Source organism: Betta splendens, chromosome 22, assembly GCF_900634795.4.
Source record: "Betta splendens chromosome 22, fBetSpl5.4, whole genome shotgun sequence".
In the NCBI taxonomy this organism is placed as follows: domain Eukaryota; kingdom Metazoa; phylum Chordata; class Actinopteri; order Anabantiformes; family Osphronemidae; genus Betta; species Betta splendens.
Genome location: NC_040900.2, coordinates 11055751 through 11074343, shown reverse-complemented (window position 1 = coordinate 11074343; position 18593 = coordinate 11055751). Strand labels below are relative to the sequence as shown.

The 18593-nt window shown below is 43.1% G+C and overlaps 2 protein-coding genes across 11 annotated transcripts in view; both read right to left on the bottom strand.

Moving 5' to 3' along the window:
- ralgapa2 (Ral GTPase activating protein catalytic subunit alpha 2) overlaps nucleotides 1-17870 on the bottom strand; it is a 70661-nt gene extending 52791 nt beyond the window's left edge. For 5 of the 10 annotated variants that reach the window (XR_003784549.3, XR_008693678.1, XM_029140228.2 and 2 more), the window contains exons 1-4: nucleotides 17588-17870; nucleotides 6369-6479; nucleotides 6160-6209; nucleotides 870-927 (exon numbers count right to left, since the gene is read on the bottom strand). Coding sequence is in view for 8 of the 10 variants with exons in the window: in XM_029140228.2 (XP_028996061.1) it covers nucleotides 870-927; nucleotides 6160-6209; nucleotides 6369-6479; nucleotides 17588-17693 (325 nt within the window). In the remaining 2 variants the exon portion in view is untranslated. The remainder of the gene's footprint in view (nucleotides 1-869; nucleotides 928-6159; nucleotides 6210-6368; nucleotides 6480-17587) is intronic. The other 5 variants (XM_029140229.3, XM_029140230.2, XM_029140235.2 and 2 more) reach the window with 1 other exon arrangement.
- Nucleotides 17871-18195: 325 nt separating this feature from the next.
- The window catches only part of LOC114848077 (uncharacterized), a 60170-nt gene continuing 59772 nt past the window's right edge, over nucleotides 18196-18593 (bottom strand). The window contains exon 9 of the transcript XR_008693619.1: nucleotides 18196-18583. The gene's annotated coding sequence lies outside the window, so the exon portion shown is untranslated. The remainder of the gene's footprint in view (nucleotides 18584-18593) is intronic.

Genomic DNA, 18593 nt, shown 5'->3' with positions numbered 1-18593 from the left:
TGTGATTGCTAAATACCTTGGTGCAAAGAGGTCCGTGGGTGTAAGTTAGGAGGTACACTTGACAGAAGAGAGAATAGAGACAGCGCTTTTAAAGGTCACCTGCAGTCGCTCTAGACATTTTAAAACCTGACATTTTGACTTCAAGTTTAGGATTAGGGTTAAAATAGTTTTTATCTTAAGGCGTGGATCAAACTTCTCAAGTTATTAAAAAAAAACAAAAAAAACAGACATGTTTGTGTTTTGGTTATTTGCCTGGTGCTGTTGTTGGTCTTGGATTCTTGCGCTGAGCGTTTTCTACAGCATTTCCACTTTTATAAGTTTGTGTCAAACGTCTGTGGCCTTGCAATCCTAGGCAAAAAAGAACAAAACTGCCAACGGTCGATTCCTGAGCTACACTATGCCTGATATGGAATTTGGGACAAAAACTAAAATGCTTGCTGCAAACGCTACAGGAAGCAGAATGTGGCAAGAAATGTGTGAAAGAAAAAGCGATCCTTGGAATTCAATTAAAACTCCGGTATGGTGACAATCCGTTTAGCCACCACGGCGCATTCTTTCAAGTTCACGAGTGACAGGCACAGCATCTTGACCACTGATACATGAACTGATGAGCAGAAAAGAAAACTCTTCAAGTTCAGGAGAAGGACAAAAAACGATTGACAAAGCTGTGAAGACACACGGGGCTTCTCATCACAGATGAGACCTGATATTTGGAATTACCAGCCTGAGGAGGCGGACGGCTGACGGCAGTGATACACACTCACAAACAATTGGACTGAAATCATGCCAATGTCGCTCAATCACATATTTGCATTTTACTGCAGTAAGGTAGTTTAGGTGTAACAGAAATATGGCAATACTGTACATACCTACGCTGTGAAACTGCCATCGGTTGTAGATTTTCTCAGGCAGGAGTTGTAGAATTTTCTAAAGAAAAAAACAACAACTTATGATTAGCATTAGCATTGATGCTATTTACAGTACAATACAATTCCTTCAGAGCCGAAGTGATCAATTAAAAAATTGAAAAAAAAGTTCTACTTGGGCTGGTTTTTTTAAGACATTGAAGCATTCTGTAGTTGAGGCAATTCAAATATTGTGAGTGCTGCCTCATTTTCCACTTTTGGTCTAAAAATCAAACACAAAAGTACAACAGGTACTGACTTTGCTTCGGGAAGCCTCACCATTTGGCTCAAGCAATATACATGTGAGAAATGTGGCACCCTGGTGGTTCAGGAGGTCTGCGGCTCTGTGTAGCACAGGACAGCACTGGGAAATGTCATCACCTCGCCAACAGCCGCTTTACAACTCAATTAGAGCGCCCTAACCTTTCAGCAGCCTATCATTATTCTTGAATGCAGCGGCGGGTTAACTGGGTCCCTCAGGAAAGATGGGAAGAAAGAAAAAAAAAAAAAAAAAAAAAAAAAAAAAAAAAAAAGAGGCTGGCTGGAGGACGGCAGGTGTGAGGATGTGTGCACACAAGACGGTTAATAGCCGGCGCGCTGTGAGCAACTGATGACCAAATGGCTCAGTTCTCATCAAATCCTAATCACTGACCCAAATGAGACTTCATGATTGCAATGTAGAGGTCAAGCCTGCCCTCTGCGGTTCTACGTATGCAGCTCTGACCCACTCAACCAGATAACTAGCTCTGGCCGGAATGATAAAAAGCTCATCTGCCCCGGGGAGTGAGAAAACACAGGCACGAGGGGAGCACGGCCAAAAAATGCCAGAAGATCAAAAGAGCTGAAGCTCAAGTCCACATAAAGATGATAGTGATGCAGTTGTTATCAGTGACGGCAGAGACACTGAAAGACACCAGTGAGGGGAAGGAGCCGGGTGATGATCTGCGCCGCTCAACTTCGAGCTGATCCGCAGGCGCGTTGATGTCTGTGCACAGACGTGAGGCCGCACCTTGCTATTGATTCCACATGGGATTAACGCATCTCCATACTGGCCTCCTTCACTCCGTCTCCTTGGGGCAGCAGACACATTATGCCAGGCAGTAACACAGCAGGGTAGCCTGCTTAAGCCTGTGTGTGTGTGTGTGTGTGTGTGTGTGTGTGTGTGTGTGTGTGTGTGTGTGTGTGTGTGTGTGTGTGTGTGTGTGTGGACACAATAATACCATCTTTCTTTCCCCCTTGCAGAACACCAGGCAGGGTGAGAGGGAAAGAGATGTTGGAGCTAGCTCAGAAAGACTCCCCGTGGAGCTGGAATGGAGGCTGCAACAATGAGGAATTTACCGGCTGATATGAGGCGAATGCAGAGTCTGCCGGAGTGGAGGCTGGTGGAGTTACTCTAATCTGCAGCCGTACTCCAGCATAACGATAGGGGCATTACTGTGGTGCAACTGCAGCCTTAACACATTTACATGATCCGCACTTAGGTTTCCAACCGCAGGGGTTGAACATGACACGGAATAAACGTCTCCCAGAGGTGGCTCACAAGGGCTTTTAGACGGCAGCGACAAGGCAAACAGCGGTCTTGAAGAGATATTTCTCATTACACGTGTTATTTACAGTTTTGATGCCACTATCTGTGGACAATGAAATTACCTGGCATCAAATCAATAACTTATTAACACAAACACATCTGTGAGAGGAGAAGGAGCAATCTGAAATGTGCTGTTTTTGCGGGAGGACCCTGAACACACCAAGGCAGACAGCTTATTTACATGCAACCAAATTCATTAGTCTGACCTCATCAGTGTTTGCAAGCGTATATTACAGCCCTAAAATATCATATATATATATAAAGTCTACATATGTTTAAACCTTATAGCAGTTTTTAGTTTTATTAATTATTTATCAGAAAACAACTGCTCTCAACACTGTGACTAAAGGACAGTGCTTTCATTCTGCTCTTCAGCCAGTGGGTGTCAGCAGCGGCGCACAATCCAACCTCAGGTTTCCCGGCAGCAGTCTGACCAGACAATTTCAGGGTCTTCTGCATTTTTTCCCCTCCGTGATATAAGTCAACAATATGTTTAAATAGTTTTCTGTAAAAGGGACAACGGGAGCCTGGCCGTTCAGAGACTCCAGTGCAGGTTAATGATAACCTGAGACTCATTTCCATATCGTGGTCCACTTCAGAGCTGAGCTACACTTGGTCAATGCATAGATGTAAATGCACTAACAGTCCCCTGCTGGTGACACGTCAGGCATAACTAAGGGTAAACAGGGAGGAAAGCAAACACAATCACTTAGCTAAATGCTCTGGATTCATTTCTCAGGTCGGATTAAATCTGCATAAAAGAATCTAGATGCGTCTGTGTCTGAAGACTGCTGCCTGTCAACAGCAATAGGTTTATTCTTTTAAATTCTGGTTCTGTGGTTCTGTTTTGGATCTAAAAAGAACTTTCTAAAAGAAAACTGGGCCATCCACCAGAAATCCAGCAAACCAAATTAACAAACCAGGCCGAGCGAGTAAAAGGCTGCAGATACGGGCTGTGGAGCGGTTTGCAGAGGAAAATAGCAAAGAGGAATTCAGAATGCTGAGTCAGGTCCGAATGACAGAACATAAAGTCACGGTGGGGTCACATCCTGGGGAGAAAGTGGATATGCCCGGACGTCCCTGTGAGTTCTGCTGGTCCCTGAGCTGTCCTTTAACCTGTCCCACAACCTCAGCCGCATCAGGATCGAACTGCTTTCAGGCAGTCGTCCAGTCATGTGAGAGCATAAACAAACTAACCCCCCCCATGCCTGGGAATTGAGTATCTATACGGAGGAGCTCAATCTGTTTCTTCAAAAACAAACTCATCTCATTTGTGTGTTCTCATAGTATTTTTCCGTTTCTCCAAGTTTCTCACTATGTGCACAATTTCAGTGCAGCAAAAAACAGATGACGAAGAAGGAAAAATTACATAAGGGGGAATGCCTCCTGGCTTCAGTACGACTTAGGAACACAAAACAATTATAAACCGGAAACAACAACAGGTCTGTAGCAGATCTGCACATGTGAACACAACTTTTTTACTACTTTAAACTGCTTAAACTCTGTCTGTATCATGAACCCTGGTCCTAACATATGCGCTCCATTAGTCTCTATACATCTATACATCTCTCTATACAACTTTTACACCAGGTTATTACTATATATTATTGTTACTTAAAAGCTCAATTTTGTTTCATGTAGAGGGTGTTTTTTCCCTTAACCCTATAAATACACAATACTTTCCAAAACTAGGTATTACACATAAGCATTTCCAAGCCCAACGCAATATAACATTCAGAATCTTTGAAGGATTCTTATATTCTTCCTTTGTTCTGATTTAAATGTTCCTTCAAGACTTGGTTTCCTGGAATTTTCACACCTTTTGACACAGACCTACACAGATCTTGTTACTCAACTTCGAAAACCATTTAGCAATAGTAGCACTGACTTACAGTAGGTGTGTCACAGTAAAAGGTGTAAATAGTTGCGCAATGAATTGTGTATTGTAACAATAAGTATTATTGTAAGTACTGTGGAATCTGGGCTTGAACCTTGGGACTAAACCTCTAATGGTTTCCCAAATGTAACGCTTAATATTGTTTTTTTTAACTTTTAAATTTTGTGATGAATTCTGTTCAGTATCTTTAGCTGTAATGTTTCATTCTCAGAAGGGATCGGGTCACTTTCTGTCTCCAAATAATAGATGCCTATGGCAGCAGACACAAAGACAACCTGGAAGGTAACAGCCAAGACTGCCTGTGAAGGTGGGGGTGGGGTATTTCAGCAGAGAGAGAAAAAAAAGATTAATCTCTCTAGATATCCATTAATCAAACAGGCTCCATGTGGGGGATCATATTCTCACACAGCAACCCACGAAAAAGGGGTCATATGCCTCATCATGACAGCAAGTAATCCCCACACAACCAGCTGAAAGCAAACACACACACGCATTTACACGCCGTAAATGGGAATCACATTTGAATGCGGTGGGGGACTCAGGTGATGGATAGGCGCTGAGAACAGTATTTCCCACCTGCCCAGAGAAAGAAGGGCACCACTGTGTCTTTCCAGGGAAATCCTTGAACTGAATAGGAGATGAAGCAAGTGTGTTCTGCTTGAACTGTCGTACAGTACATAGCGTGCTGCAAAGCACAGAGCTGAGAAATGGCTTTCGTCCCACCCTCCAGACAATTATCTGAGGCTCGTAAGACAAAGAGCTTATGCTTTGCCGGCTGGACGTCTGTTCTATAAAATGAATTCATTACAAATATTATCCCAAACGGAGAAACTGGGCTTAAGCAGGGATAACACAATACATGGTAGTGTGCCCAAACATATGATATTCACAGCCACATGCAGTGTGACCCGCATGCCTATTTTAACATGCAGTAAGAGAAAGTGCACACAGTATCTGTCCTGTACACACCAGTCAAAGCGAGCATGACTAAAAGCACACGTCATCGCAGGCAGGGGCTAAAAGGGGACAAACGAGGGCTAAGCTGCTTTAAATATTGGTTCCTCTAGAAGGAGATGGCTGCATGAATATGCAGCAGGTGTGATTCCAGGCTAGGTTTACTGTTTAGATGACGGGGTTTATTATGGTGGAGGTGGGGTTCTTGGTGAGGACTTTAGGTAAGGTAGGCATTTAACAAATGAAAAATGCAAAGACTGTAATTACATGTCATTTTATACAGCGTACAAATCAAAAGGCATGGAAGAAGATAAGTGCGGGTGTCACATTTACTATTCATAAAGTTATGGATCATTTGCAGGACTGTTTTGGAAACAATGAGAATGCTTCTGTAAAAAAACTAGGACAGAACTTGCTGTACAGCGAAGGACAAACAAGTCACTGCTCTCTTTTTGATTTGGTGACATCCTAATAGCCCGGCCCTGAGCAAATGCAACTGGAGAGCTGAATGTTTGTATTGAAAACTGGAGCCGACGGGCCGCGTCCCATTTGCATACACACCTGACTTTTAAAAAGCAACAAACGAACTGGAAGCTCCCAAACAACCTGCTGACGGCTAGAAAAATTAACGAGCCTGTGCTTAGTTTATCTGCGCCGTCTCCAGTCGGTTTCCAGGCTATTTGAGGCAAATAGCAGGAAGTGGCTAGAGTTGCAATACGGCACCATGGAAACTGTTGTTCCAGCCCGGATTTCAGCAGCTAACGGCCTGAAATCAGAGACGGAGATGTGAGCGCAGAGGAAGACAATTGACTTACTTCAAAAATAAAGAGGATGGAGTCCAGCTCCTCCCGTTGCGATTTGTTCCCTGAAACACAAAGAGAACGCTTCAGGTTTTAAAACACGCAACCTATAGGGCTAAACCACATTAACATCATCAATAATATAATGATAATATGGGCCATTTGAGCAAAAGCACCAACTGCATAAACCATCACCTGCCATATGGACAGCTTTGTATACGCACCTTTTTGCTTTAAGTTGCTTTCCAGTGTAATGAAATTTTCATAGAAGATAAAATATATCTGAGAACAGTTGCTCTCGAAGAATGACTTCAGCTCGCTCCTGTCAATGATATCTGTAAGCAAAGGGAAATATTGTCAGTGAAAACTATGCAATCAGTATATTGCATCATGCAAGGTTTTGTCAGTATGTTCCACTTGCACACGAACCTTTCTTCCCTCATGTTTAGACCTAAAGGCTTCCAGCTACTCCTGTCCATTGGATCAATGTTGGAACATGATTTGCCGTTGCTGTCATTTAATGTTTAACTTCAGTATTACACAAATGACTTTCTGCCTCTTCCCCCTTCTGCACATTACATCTCTTTTAAGTGAAGGCAAATTGCTTCGCTTCCTCAGCCTGCAAAACTTCACTAATCCTCCGCCCAACCTGCGATCATTACACAAAATATGACAGACGACGGCCGAGGTGTTGAGAAACGCTGCCTTGCAAAGTGATCATTTCACAACCATGGCGGTTTCAAAAACATTACGTTTCTGTTGATGAGGCAGTGACTTCAAAAAAGTCATTTGAGATGAGAGATCTTATTCATTCATATTCAAGCCATATTTTACCAATATTCCTCTCTGTAGATGGTTTCACAATGTGGCTTACAGAATTTGATGGATTTCAACATTTCTCTTGAGGACTTTTATTTGTTTGTTTAGATATATATATAATATGTATTTTGTGTGGTATTTTAATGTTGGAGCTCAGAAATTGGGTCAAGGTCAGGTTGAGCTACAGAACATTAGTTAATAATGGTCCAAGCACAAACAGGCTGGCACTATAAAAATTTCAAATTCATGTAATGAACCCCTATTATTTGCCATTCGCTTTATACAACCCCAGTAATTAGGTAGGTCTGGTTGGATTTATCAAAAATAGGCCAAGAGGAATCCTGGCACGATATCGCCAATTAAAGATCACCTTCTGTTGTGGTTCTCCCCCTACCACATGGCAAACTGGAAGAAAACCAGAAGCAGCCTGCTCATGGGGAGTACAGGAATGACTACGGTAAGACAAGGCTCAGAAAAACTTTTCACGGTTTTCACCATGATGGCAAAACACAAGCTAGCAAAAAACAACATAAACAACACAACCAATATCGGAAAAAAAAACAATTAATGGAATATCTACGATTTATATATGCACACTTTGCTGAATCAGCGTTTTTGCACAGAGAAGTATATTTTCAATGCTTGAATGTCACAAACAGACAGTGACGTATAACTACACTTGCGACTAAATTGTTAACCGATTTTCTTTGGCTTCATCGCAGCAATGGTAACACTGGCTAACCTGCCTGCCTGGTTGGAGAATGCAGTAGGTAGCTGGAATAAGAAACTGCTGTTCTAGGAAAAAGACACATCTAGCTGAAAATCCCCCAGGCAGAAAATGCACTACAGCTTTTGCACAGGCAAGCGCTCCCCCGAGTACTAGAAGTGCACTTCTTTAGGTTCCTTTGCAACAAATACTTATAAACACTGCAATAAATACATTGCTTTCATTAAGGACATTAAGGTTGGTCCTGAAGCCTGCAAGCTTAGGGAAAAACACAAAATAGCCCAAAACAAACTGCAAAACATAAATAGATAATAATTTGTGTATCAAAAAAGAGCAATTAAACAAGGAAAAGGTACATCAGTTAAATAAATATTCTGCTGCGTGGACAACAGACAGAGAGGACATTTGCGATGAGTGTTGATTTGAATAATGCTGGGTGAGGCGTGAGAGACTGATGGGACTCCATGGGGGCACGTCACAGAGCTGTCATCTTCTGCGCCTCGGCCTTCAGACTCACTGCTGTCCATCTGCTCAAATGCCACTGAATGCTCACTGGAGCATGACCGGCAGCGGAGGAGGAATTAAATAGAAAAATAATAATGCGTAAAAACATATTTACAGCGTTCCGAGAGCCAGCAAGCTCAGCCGGGCACCAAAACACATTGATCCGCCTCTCTGAAATCCACATAAAGACAGTCTGTAATTCAACAGTGAAGCATTTACTACCCGAGTGATATGGATACTTGATTTACAGCTTTCTTACGTCTTATTTGCCCGAAAGGATGAAGCTGTACAGTGGCTGTCAGCACAGTGAGAAGTGATATTCAGCCTGACCCCGTGCTTGGCAGGTTCCGCCGGTTTCACTGGCTTCTCGGGTGACGGCGTGAGGTCCATGTAGACGATGACACCGAATCCCCCTGAGCCAGACAAGATAACTGCGCCCTACGACCGTCGCCCCCCCCTCCCTCTGCAGGACTTCCCCCGTAAAAGACAGGAAGGCACTGTCGGATGAAGAGCAGCTGCGGAGAGCTGAGATCGCACAGGGCCGTTAAAGGCGAGAGGAAATCTTGTCTCTTAAAAGTGCTGACCGAAGCTAAAGGGCTGTTTGAAGAAGCCAATGCTCACTGATCTAATTCACATATAGATCTTCTTTCTAAGGAGAGAGCCGAGGAACTGCTAAAAAGGAACAGATGGAGCGGAGCTAAGGAAATCCAGACGAGCTCTGAATCCGAATCAACAAACAAGCAGGGGTCAAATGTTTTTAGAGTAATTCTGTCTTCTGGTGAGTGAAGATAAATACACAGCTCGTGTTTTACAGCTGCATTAATTACAATAAAAATCTGATTACTCTGCAAAAACAAAGGCAAAGTAGATCAGCTGCGGTTGCTTTGGGTTGGATGTGCGCTATTGTGATATGTTTCCTGTTAACTGTCAGGAAAAGGGCAGATGTTCCACCCTCGTGTCAAAGGACCAGCTGCAAAATAATAAGGTGCAGCCAGAGCTGACGGCCACAATGTAATATTTGGGAGGGCGTAAAAAACACATCACTGACACACAATGTCCTGCGGCGGCAAGTAGCATCAGTCCACTGGAATTTATATAACGGAGAAAAACACGAGAGGTTTCCAGCTTTTAGCCTTGTTCTGTTCCTGCAGCTGTCATCACTGATGACTGAAGCAAAAGATGGATTGAAGCGTGGAACCCCAACACCACATACAGTCAGGACCATAAATATTTGGACAGAGACACAATTCTTCTAATTTTGTTTCTGTACATTACCACAGTGAATTTTAAATGAAACAACTCAGATGCCATTGAAGTGCAGACTTTCAGCTTTAATTCCATGGGTTGACCAAAAAGATTGCATAAAAATGTGAAAAACTAAAGCATTTATTAAACACAATCCCTTCATTTCATGGGCTCGTAAGTAATTGGACAATTGACTTCCATGCTATTGCATGGGCAGGTGTGGACAATTTCCTTGTTATGTCATTATGAGTGAAGCAGATAAAAGGCCTGGAGTTGATTAGAGGACTCGTGTTTGCATTTTGAAGATTTTGCTGTGAACAGACAACATGCGGTCAAAGGAGCTCTCCATGCAGGTGAAACGAGCCATCATTAAGCTGAGAAAACAGAAAAAAAACATGCGAGAAATTGCTACAGTATTAGGAGTGGCAAAATCAACCGTGTGGTACATCCTGAGAAAGAAAGAAAGCACTGGTGAACTTAGCAACGCAAAAAGACCTGGACGTCCACGGAAGACAACAGTGGTGGATGATCGCAGAATCATTTCCATGGTGAAGAGGAACCCATTCACAACAGCCAACCAAGTGAACAACACTCTCCAGGAGGTAGGCATATCAATATCCAAGTCTACCATAAAGAGAAGACTGCATGAAAGTAAATACAGAGGGTACACTGCAAGGTGCAAGCCACTCATAAGCCGCAAGAATAGGAAGGCCAGATTGGACTTTGCTAGAAAGCATCTAAAAAAGCCAGCACAGTTCTGGAAAAACATTCTTTGGACAGATGAAACCAAAATCAACCTCTACCAGAATGATGGCAAGAGAAAAGTATGGAGAAGGCATGGAGAAGCTCATGATCCAAAGCATACTACATCATCAGTAAAACACTGTGGAGGCAGTGTGATGGCCTGGGCGTGCATGGCTGCTAGTGGCACTGGGACACTAGTGTTTATTGATGACGTGACACAGGACAGAAGCAGCCGAATGAATTCTGAGGTGTTCAGAGACATACTGTCTGCGCAGATCCAGGTGAATGCAGTCAAACTGATTGGGCGGTGTTTCATAATACAGATGGAAAACGACCCAAAACATACAGCCAAAGCAACTCAGGAGTTTATTAAAGCAAAGAAGTGGAATATGCTTGAATGGCCAAGTCAGTCACCTGATCTTAACCCAATTGAGCATGCATTTCACTTGTTGAAGACTAAACTGCAGACAGAAAGGCCCACAAACAAACAGCAACTGAAAGCCGCTGCAGTAAAGGCCTGGCAGAGCATTCAGAAGGAGAAAACCCAGCATCTCGTGATGTCCATGAGTTCAAGACTTCAGGCTGTCATTGCCAACAAAGGGTTTTCAACCAAATATTAGTAATGACCATTTTATTTTCAGTTATTTCATTTGTCCAATTACTTACGAGCCCATGAAATGAAGGGATTGTGTTTAATAAATGCTTTAGTTTTTCACAGTTTTATGCAATCTTTTTGTTCAACCCATGGAATTAAAGCTGAAAGTCTGCACTTCAATGGCATCTGAGTTGTTTCATTTAAAAATCACTGTGGTAATGTACAGAAACAAAACTAGAAGAATTGTGTCTCTGTCCAAATATTTATGGTCCTGACTGTACACCAGCAATGAGAAGCAAGAATGGCAATAACCTCAATGGTGAGGATATGGATGTCATACTCGGTTTGTCCAACAAGTCCTAAGAGTGCACACAACCGTGTCAAACGGGTGAAGGTCATTCCATCGGTTAAAGTACATTCAAACAATCTGAACCAAGCGCCAGCGCCTGTGCTCACGGCTCGGTCCTTATCAGCAGGCAACCTGTGAGACAAGAGCTCACGTTAAACGATCAAAAGTGGCGTCTGCCGTATTCCACCTGAAGCAGAACCATTAATATGCCGTGTCACACTCAATACGAGTCTAATCGGGCTTTTGATCGGGCACACATTTGCATTAGCTCTGGGCTAGCTCGCGCTGCAGGTGCACGAATACGCTGCCAGAATGAAGGGGAGAAAGAAAGGAGTCGTATGTTTCTTTGGCAGCAGCACCCAAACAGACACAGAGGGCTCTTTAACGGTCCCAGTCGAGGGGTGCCTGGAGGGCGGCAGCACATGGTGGAGGAGACGTGGCGCCGGTAGATAATCAGTAGAAACTGATGGGAGCACCAGAGAGTAAATGGTTGTCCCAAAAAAAATGGGAAGAAGATTTAGCAATATGCAAAAGACGGGTTCAAATGTTTTGGGAGAGTCCCTTTCTGTGCGGAGGATTTATTTTACCACCAAAAGTAGCTTTTAATATTAATACTGATTAATAAGCTAAATAGTAAAAAGAAGCAACTGTACCCACATTTTAGATACAAGCAACAATATTGTACATTATCAAAAGGTAGGCGCATTGTATTTTACATGTTCAACGCTGCCATACTTCAAAAATGAACCGTTAATAGATAAGCATTAGGCAGCAGTTTCTGCAGATCAGATGCACATGTTGCACTGTGGCGGATCACTAGGTGGGGAAACTGAAATTTGACCCTGAAGGAGGTTAATCATAAATCCGCTACAGCCAGTTGAGGACACTGAGTCGGTCCCATGATGCCACAATAGGCAGCAGTCAGTGTGAGCCTAACGGGAGGCCGTGATGACAAACAGCTGCTTCTAATGCGCCGCACGGCGCGGCCAGTCTGGAGACGTCAATCATAATCTAGCGCCCAGCGAGCCAAATTGATATTCCTCATCAGGCGGTTGATTGGAGCCAGTTTAAGTGCTCGCTATCTGTCCTGACAGGCTCATCTTCTATGGGGTGGAGCAAAAAACATTAGCTGACTTGGTCATGGCCATGCATCCTCCTCTCTGAACAATGTATTCACATGGCATGATTAACACACTGCCAGCTTAAAGAAACACAGAAAAGCAGAGGAGGCATCAGCTGATCATTTGAAATAGCACCATAATAAATTCAGAACACTGGAATAGCATTTAATCAAATCCAACTAATGTAATTATTATGAAAAGGGCCTGAGTTATATAACTTTGGCACATATAATTTAATTATGATGCTACTGGGCCAACGAGTGCACAAATGCTCCACTGGCAGTCCAAGTCTGGCTGTGCAACAGATTGGGACCTATGGGTCCACATTAGGAACAGTGTGACGCTGTCATGGTAGGACTGGCATAGTCTGACCTTGTCCCAGTCTCAGCTTGTGCTGAGGAGTGGCTTCGTGCTAATGAAGGGGAAACTGGCAACTTTCATTCAGTCTCATCAGAGAATCATGGAATCTTTGTTACCCTGTTTTTTTTCCTTCTGGACATGTATTTTTTACAAATAGAGACTATTTTTCTAGTTCAGTCTCACAATCGCCCCAAGATTCCAGGTGGACATTTGTATATTAACCTCCATATCTGAAAATCTAAATCTGATGAGTTCATTCTTTACAATCTGCTGGTACAGTAACATCTCCGCACACCCATCCGCTAATACTGCACGTTAAGTGTTTGTTTTCCTTCGGCTTTTAATCTGAAAATCCTCAGGAGATCAGGACAAGCTCAGGCATCTGCAACATAAAACGCAACGCCGCCGCGAGATCAACTCCTGACATCTGCTGCCGCATTAAACCACTGGACTTGGGGGAGGTTTGGCCATTGTAAACGCAGGACAGGTAAACAGTGCAACTGGACAAACAGGTTTTTCACCTGAGATACCATCCACCACGCGATCTTTAGCTGTCCAGCAGCTAAAAGGAAGACAAAAACACCACAGAAATGTAAAGTAAGGTTAACGTGAACTACTTGAACTACACGAGCATTAAGTGGCAAAAAGTACATTGAAACATGAAAAAAACAATTATTATCAATTATTCGATGTTTAAATGAAGATTCCTACTGGAACTTTACAAAACAGTAATCCTAAGTAATCCCATAATGCCATGGCTGGAAAATGGTGTTTACTGGCAGGACCTGTTAATGATTTGATTAGCATGAACACACAGCCGTATCCAGACCGTGCCTGCGAGGTGTGGTGATCCAGTAACACTAATAAATACAAGGTGCCACAGCCAGCCAGGCTGCTTCAGCGCTGCTTCTTTTGCAAGTCAAATGACTTGGGGGGGTGTGGTACGCGCTGTCTTTACGCAGCCAAAGGCTTATCCTGACACTGCAGCAGGTTTAGAGGCAGCCGCATGTTCCTTAACTTGGCCCCCCATTCAAACCCTTTAACTAAACTGGTTAATAGTCCAGAATGTACTTTCAAAATAAAGCTAATAAACATTATGCCAGTGTCTTTCTACAGATGTTTCCCAATTTCTAATACTGTCCATTTTCCTCACTTACAGCTCAAAGTGCTTAACATAGGTCTCACAACTGTCTTCAAAAACTCCCCCTTCACTCTTGTAGTGGACCTTTTTAATCAAAGATCACAGCTGACTCTTCTTCATGGACTCCACCTCTTGTTCTTTTCTTCACACTGATGTCACTCCTTGTCTCTTCCATGCTCGCCTTCGTCTCTTCAGCGCGCTCCCTACTTTCACTACAGATCACATGCTCATCTGCAGGCATTACATTCCATGGAGACTCCTGTCTGATCTCATCCGTCACCCTGTCCATCACAACTACAAAAAGGCTGGGCCGGACGATCCTGGGTGGAAACACAGCTCCGCCTCGGACCGCTGCGTGGTTTCTAACGCACGCCTCACAGCTGTCAGTCTGTGCTCATACACATCCTGTAGCATCTTCATACTTTTCTTACCTGCAGTACATCTTTCTCTACTCAGTCCCACTGTCTGGCCTCTGTCGATACAACTCCTCCTCCCTTTCCTTAGACCTCAGCTTCATCTGCAGCTTCAGATGCCGCTGGCAGTTCTGTAGGTTCTATGCTCTGAGAGCAGAGAGTTAAGAAGCTATATGCAACCACTAGCAGAGAAGCTGCTGCTATAATAAGCAACACCAGACAATGACCTGCTAATGACTCTCCAGTCGAACAGACGCAGACAAACCTGCTCAAACAGCTATTAACAGGGTTCCAGACAAAGTCCTAAACAGTGATTTACTTGCTGTCTACTTAAAAAGGCCTAGTTTATCTGTAAGTGAATTTCAGTGTGTGAATGTCTTTAAAATAACATGACAAGCGCCGGGACAAGAATTACTGTGGAATGAGGCTGAAGAGGTTCAAAGTTAGCCTGAGTGTTTTTCTAAAGAGGAGATTCAGAAGTCGGATAATCTCAGCCTTTCTTTCAGCCACACAGAAGCTCTTCTTGAGAGCCCTTCCAGTGTTTTGTTCATTATTTCCTCTGGTGCTTCACCTTGTGATTTCCTCTTTTAACAGCGACACTCTCAGTTAAACCTGACCCCAACAGCACACAGAGCCCGCACACAGGGAAAAGGAAGATGTACTGACACGACGCGTCCACTGAAGAGCTTTCTTAGAAAAGCATCACCTGCGGCTACGGCTCCTAAATATACCTGACTGTTGCCACTGGCAACACTGACACTCAGTCGCGGTCATTCCCGTGCAGTTCATCAAGAGTTTCAAAAGAAGTAGAAGAAGAAAAACAATACTGTACCTTAGCTAGAATCTTTTCATGTACTGTAGTTGATAGCGATGAAGTCATTTGTCCTTCAACCAGTGAACCAAAGCTTATGCCCTCATGCCAACAAGGCACATTTACACTTAACAGCCAATTACCTCCATCCTTTGAGGCACTAACTGGTCAGAACCTCTGTGAACTAGCACACTGACCAGTCTGTGGAAAGATCAAGCAGCAAGGAAATTGGACCTCCACTGGAGAGAGACACCTTCTATAGTGAAATCTGTGGATGAGAAGAATTACCTACAGCGACACCAGGCAAACTTTTTACTGAAGGACTTTTAATGTGGTACAGTAGAGAGTAAGTGAAAACAAATAAGTCCCATTAGAATGGCTTTAAGCAGCAAACAGTCAGAGAAAGGCAAGCAGTGGGCTATCAGGTGGTTTACAGTGCTCCTGTAATTACCAACCTCAGCCAAATCCAGCCAGGCATGACCAGCAAATTAACATGCAGCAGCTTTCACACTCTATCCAACAGATCTGCTCAGTGAGCAGAAAACCAATACAGGGCCACTCTGAAAATAGCTCCCACCACGGACTATCCTTTCAACTACAATACCACTGACTCTACGACAACATTGAGCAAGCCGGCTCACAAAGCGCTAGTCCTGGTAACGAGTAAAGTCATGGGACACAACTTGTTTAGAATTCGAACCAAATAATCCTATAATGGTGAAGTTAAAATGTCAAAAACAGCGGGGTCAGGGAGGTGTAAGACGCCAGTAACTTTTACTGGTGCAACATTTAAATACAAAATCCACAAGATGATTACAGAAAATGTGATTCCTAGAAAAGGTTAAACAAACAGTGCAACAGGACATCACAAGAAAATTTAATTCCTAAAGCCTTGAGGTAAAAATGTGTCTACTGTTACTTTAAATTATTAATTAATAAAAACAAAAACTGCCCAATAAAACCAATTGAATTCTCCCCGGACCCTCTCCTGTCCTTAACAGCACCCTGTCTCTCATCACGTCTTCCTATACACACAGGAAGCCACTGCACCAGAAGGAAATCCTTCCATAATTAAAACCACGGTGAAATCAGCAAGGTTGGGGACATCAACATGAACACCCGACTATCAGCTGTTGGACAAACAGTCCAACCTTATCTTCAACTGCACACGGGAAAGAAAAACAGAGAGGACACGCAGTGCTCACTGTTGACCTCCACTTTAGCTGGGTTAGTCTTGACATTGAAGGTGGGGCTTTTACAGTTATGTCACAGAAATCAATATACAACAAACACAGGCAAACGCTACAAGCGAGTGCGCACTGTTCAGACAAACAGCCCGAAACCCTACACATCTCAAAAGCACTTTGTTATAGAGGGAGTCTTATGTTCTTGTGACTCTGTCAAGTTAACTCTCTAAGGTTAAAATATCTGATTACATTATAGATAATTATTAAGCAGAACTTAAATCTTAAATGTTAAATGATGGTATTAAAAATAATAAAATTGTGTTTTTAATTGTTTGAAAATATTATTGTTGAGCCTGTAAGATGTAACTTGGAACATACAGTATGGTGGGTTGATAAGACTACATGTTAATCTGTATTATTGTATATCGTGCTTCACAAAACAAGAACTCTAGCAAGCTACTGTACACTACAGTATACTCCACTTTAATGTCAATTTAGTTTCAAGCTCCCAATTTCCCATTAGTCATCTAATATCAGCAAAACATAATAGACAGAAACTTGCAAATCACCTGCTTTGGTGTATGGAAAGATTGTGTGTGTTCAGACTCTAAAGGGCAAAAGAAATCCACAACATAAAACATATGGCTGATCAATGTATTAAACCTTGAAGTTGACTGAAATTATATTCTATTATAATCTAGATCTGGTCATTTATGAGTTGAAATAATCTATTTTCCTTATGACAGTGAAAGAAGACAAGATTTGAACAATAGCTACAAAACAGCTTTATGTTCATCATAAATACAACACTACCTTGAACAAGAAAAGGAAACAAAGGAAATCTATTAACTGCGTTTTTCGTATTTTTCGATACAAACATCTGTAGAGTAGAGCAGCTTGATAACAGCTCAAACTGGCAACCCGGAGGGAAGCCGTCCACAACTCAAAGTGGAGGATATTAAACGGGTGAAGCGCAGTGCTGACCTACACAGTTGCAATTATTGCGTTTGTCAAGCAACCGGGACGCAGGTCGGTACGACACTGCACAACAAAGGCTGCGGTGGGCATCTGCCGCTGAACAACAGCCTGACAAGGCAGCATCAGTTAGCATCGCCTGGCTAGTTAGCCTCAAAGGCGAGCTAGCGCCCATTAGCTAGCATCCATGCCTCAGGACAACGGCACTCGTCTGATACTACTACGTCTATAACATCAGCCATTATAAGTGGTGAGTGGCAAACGGTGCACCTTGTGGTGGTGGTGTTTGAGCGCGATGCAAACGCTGGTTACCTGTCAGCTAGCCTGCATTAGTCCCTACAGTGACAGCCAGCTAACCTGGCGACTTGCCGTGACGTTAGCACTCAGCGTCCGCTAGCTAGCCCGGCTAGCTAGCCGTGCAGCATCAATGAGCCCGTTGACGTTTCGCTCACCTAGCAGCGACCGAAGGTGTTTGAGCCGGGTCAGCACATCCTTCTTTGGGTCCAGAACTTTCTGTGTAGATTTCTTGACGTCTCCATGCCCCCTGCGAGTGAACATTCCGCTGTAGGATGCAACCGTGGAAGCCGAAATCACCTGTGTCTCACCATACACCGAGCCTCCAGCGTGTCTGTCACTTTCCGCACCACCGCTCTATGCCCGCTCGGTAAACATTCATCCGACGGCCGCCAGTGTCCTGTTTTTTGTGGGTGTGTAAACACGGAAGCGAAGCCTGACAGAGGGGCGTGATCATATTTTATGGTTACGCCCCCTTTTTGATAAGCGAGCCAACTTGTCATGTCCGAGTCTCGATGCGCTGATACGCACTAAAATACCAATATAAAAAGACCTTGAATGCACAGGTTTGCCAGATATATTTTTCATCAAAGTTTCATTCTATAATATGTATATTATTATGTATATCTATGTATATGTATAATATGTAGATACTACTTCACAACAATAGAGCAGTGGATGTTGGGGTTTACTGATAATGGCCATTAAGCGCCACCTGGTGGCGCAAATTGAAAAAGCACAAAAGTAAAAAAGAATTGAGGTGTATTTTAATATATAAATGATTCAAGTTAAGTACACAGTTAATGTATTTGCATAACAAAGCATAGATACACACAGCAGGACAATATAACAGTTTGTACCGTTGGGTAATGCCTTGCAGCGTTGGTAGGGTACACTCACTGAAGCACTATACTCCAAGACATTGTTATGTTGCGGTAATTGTACTGCAATTCAGCCATTTTATACTATTTTTCTTTTCTGTCTGCTAACTTTGTGAAGCTATTGTACAGTTACTTCACTACAGTTTTACAGCTGAGTTATTTCTAACATAGTAATGAGGAGATACAGATATGCTGACAGAGGTTGGCTGGTGTCAGAGTACTAGATGCTCAGGTTGGAGTTAGATGGAAGCAGATGATTCGCTGTGGTGACCCCTGATGAAAA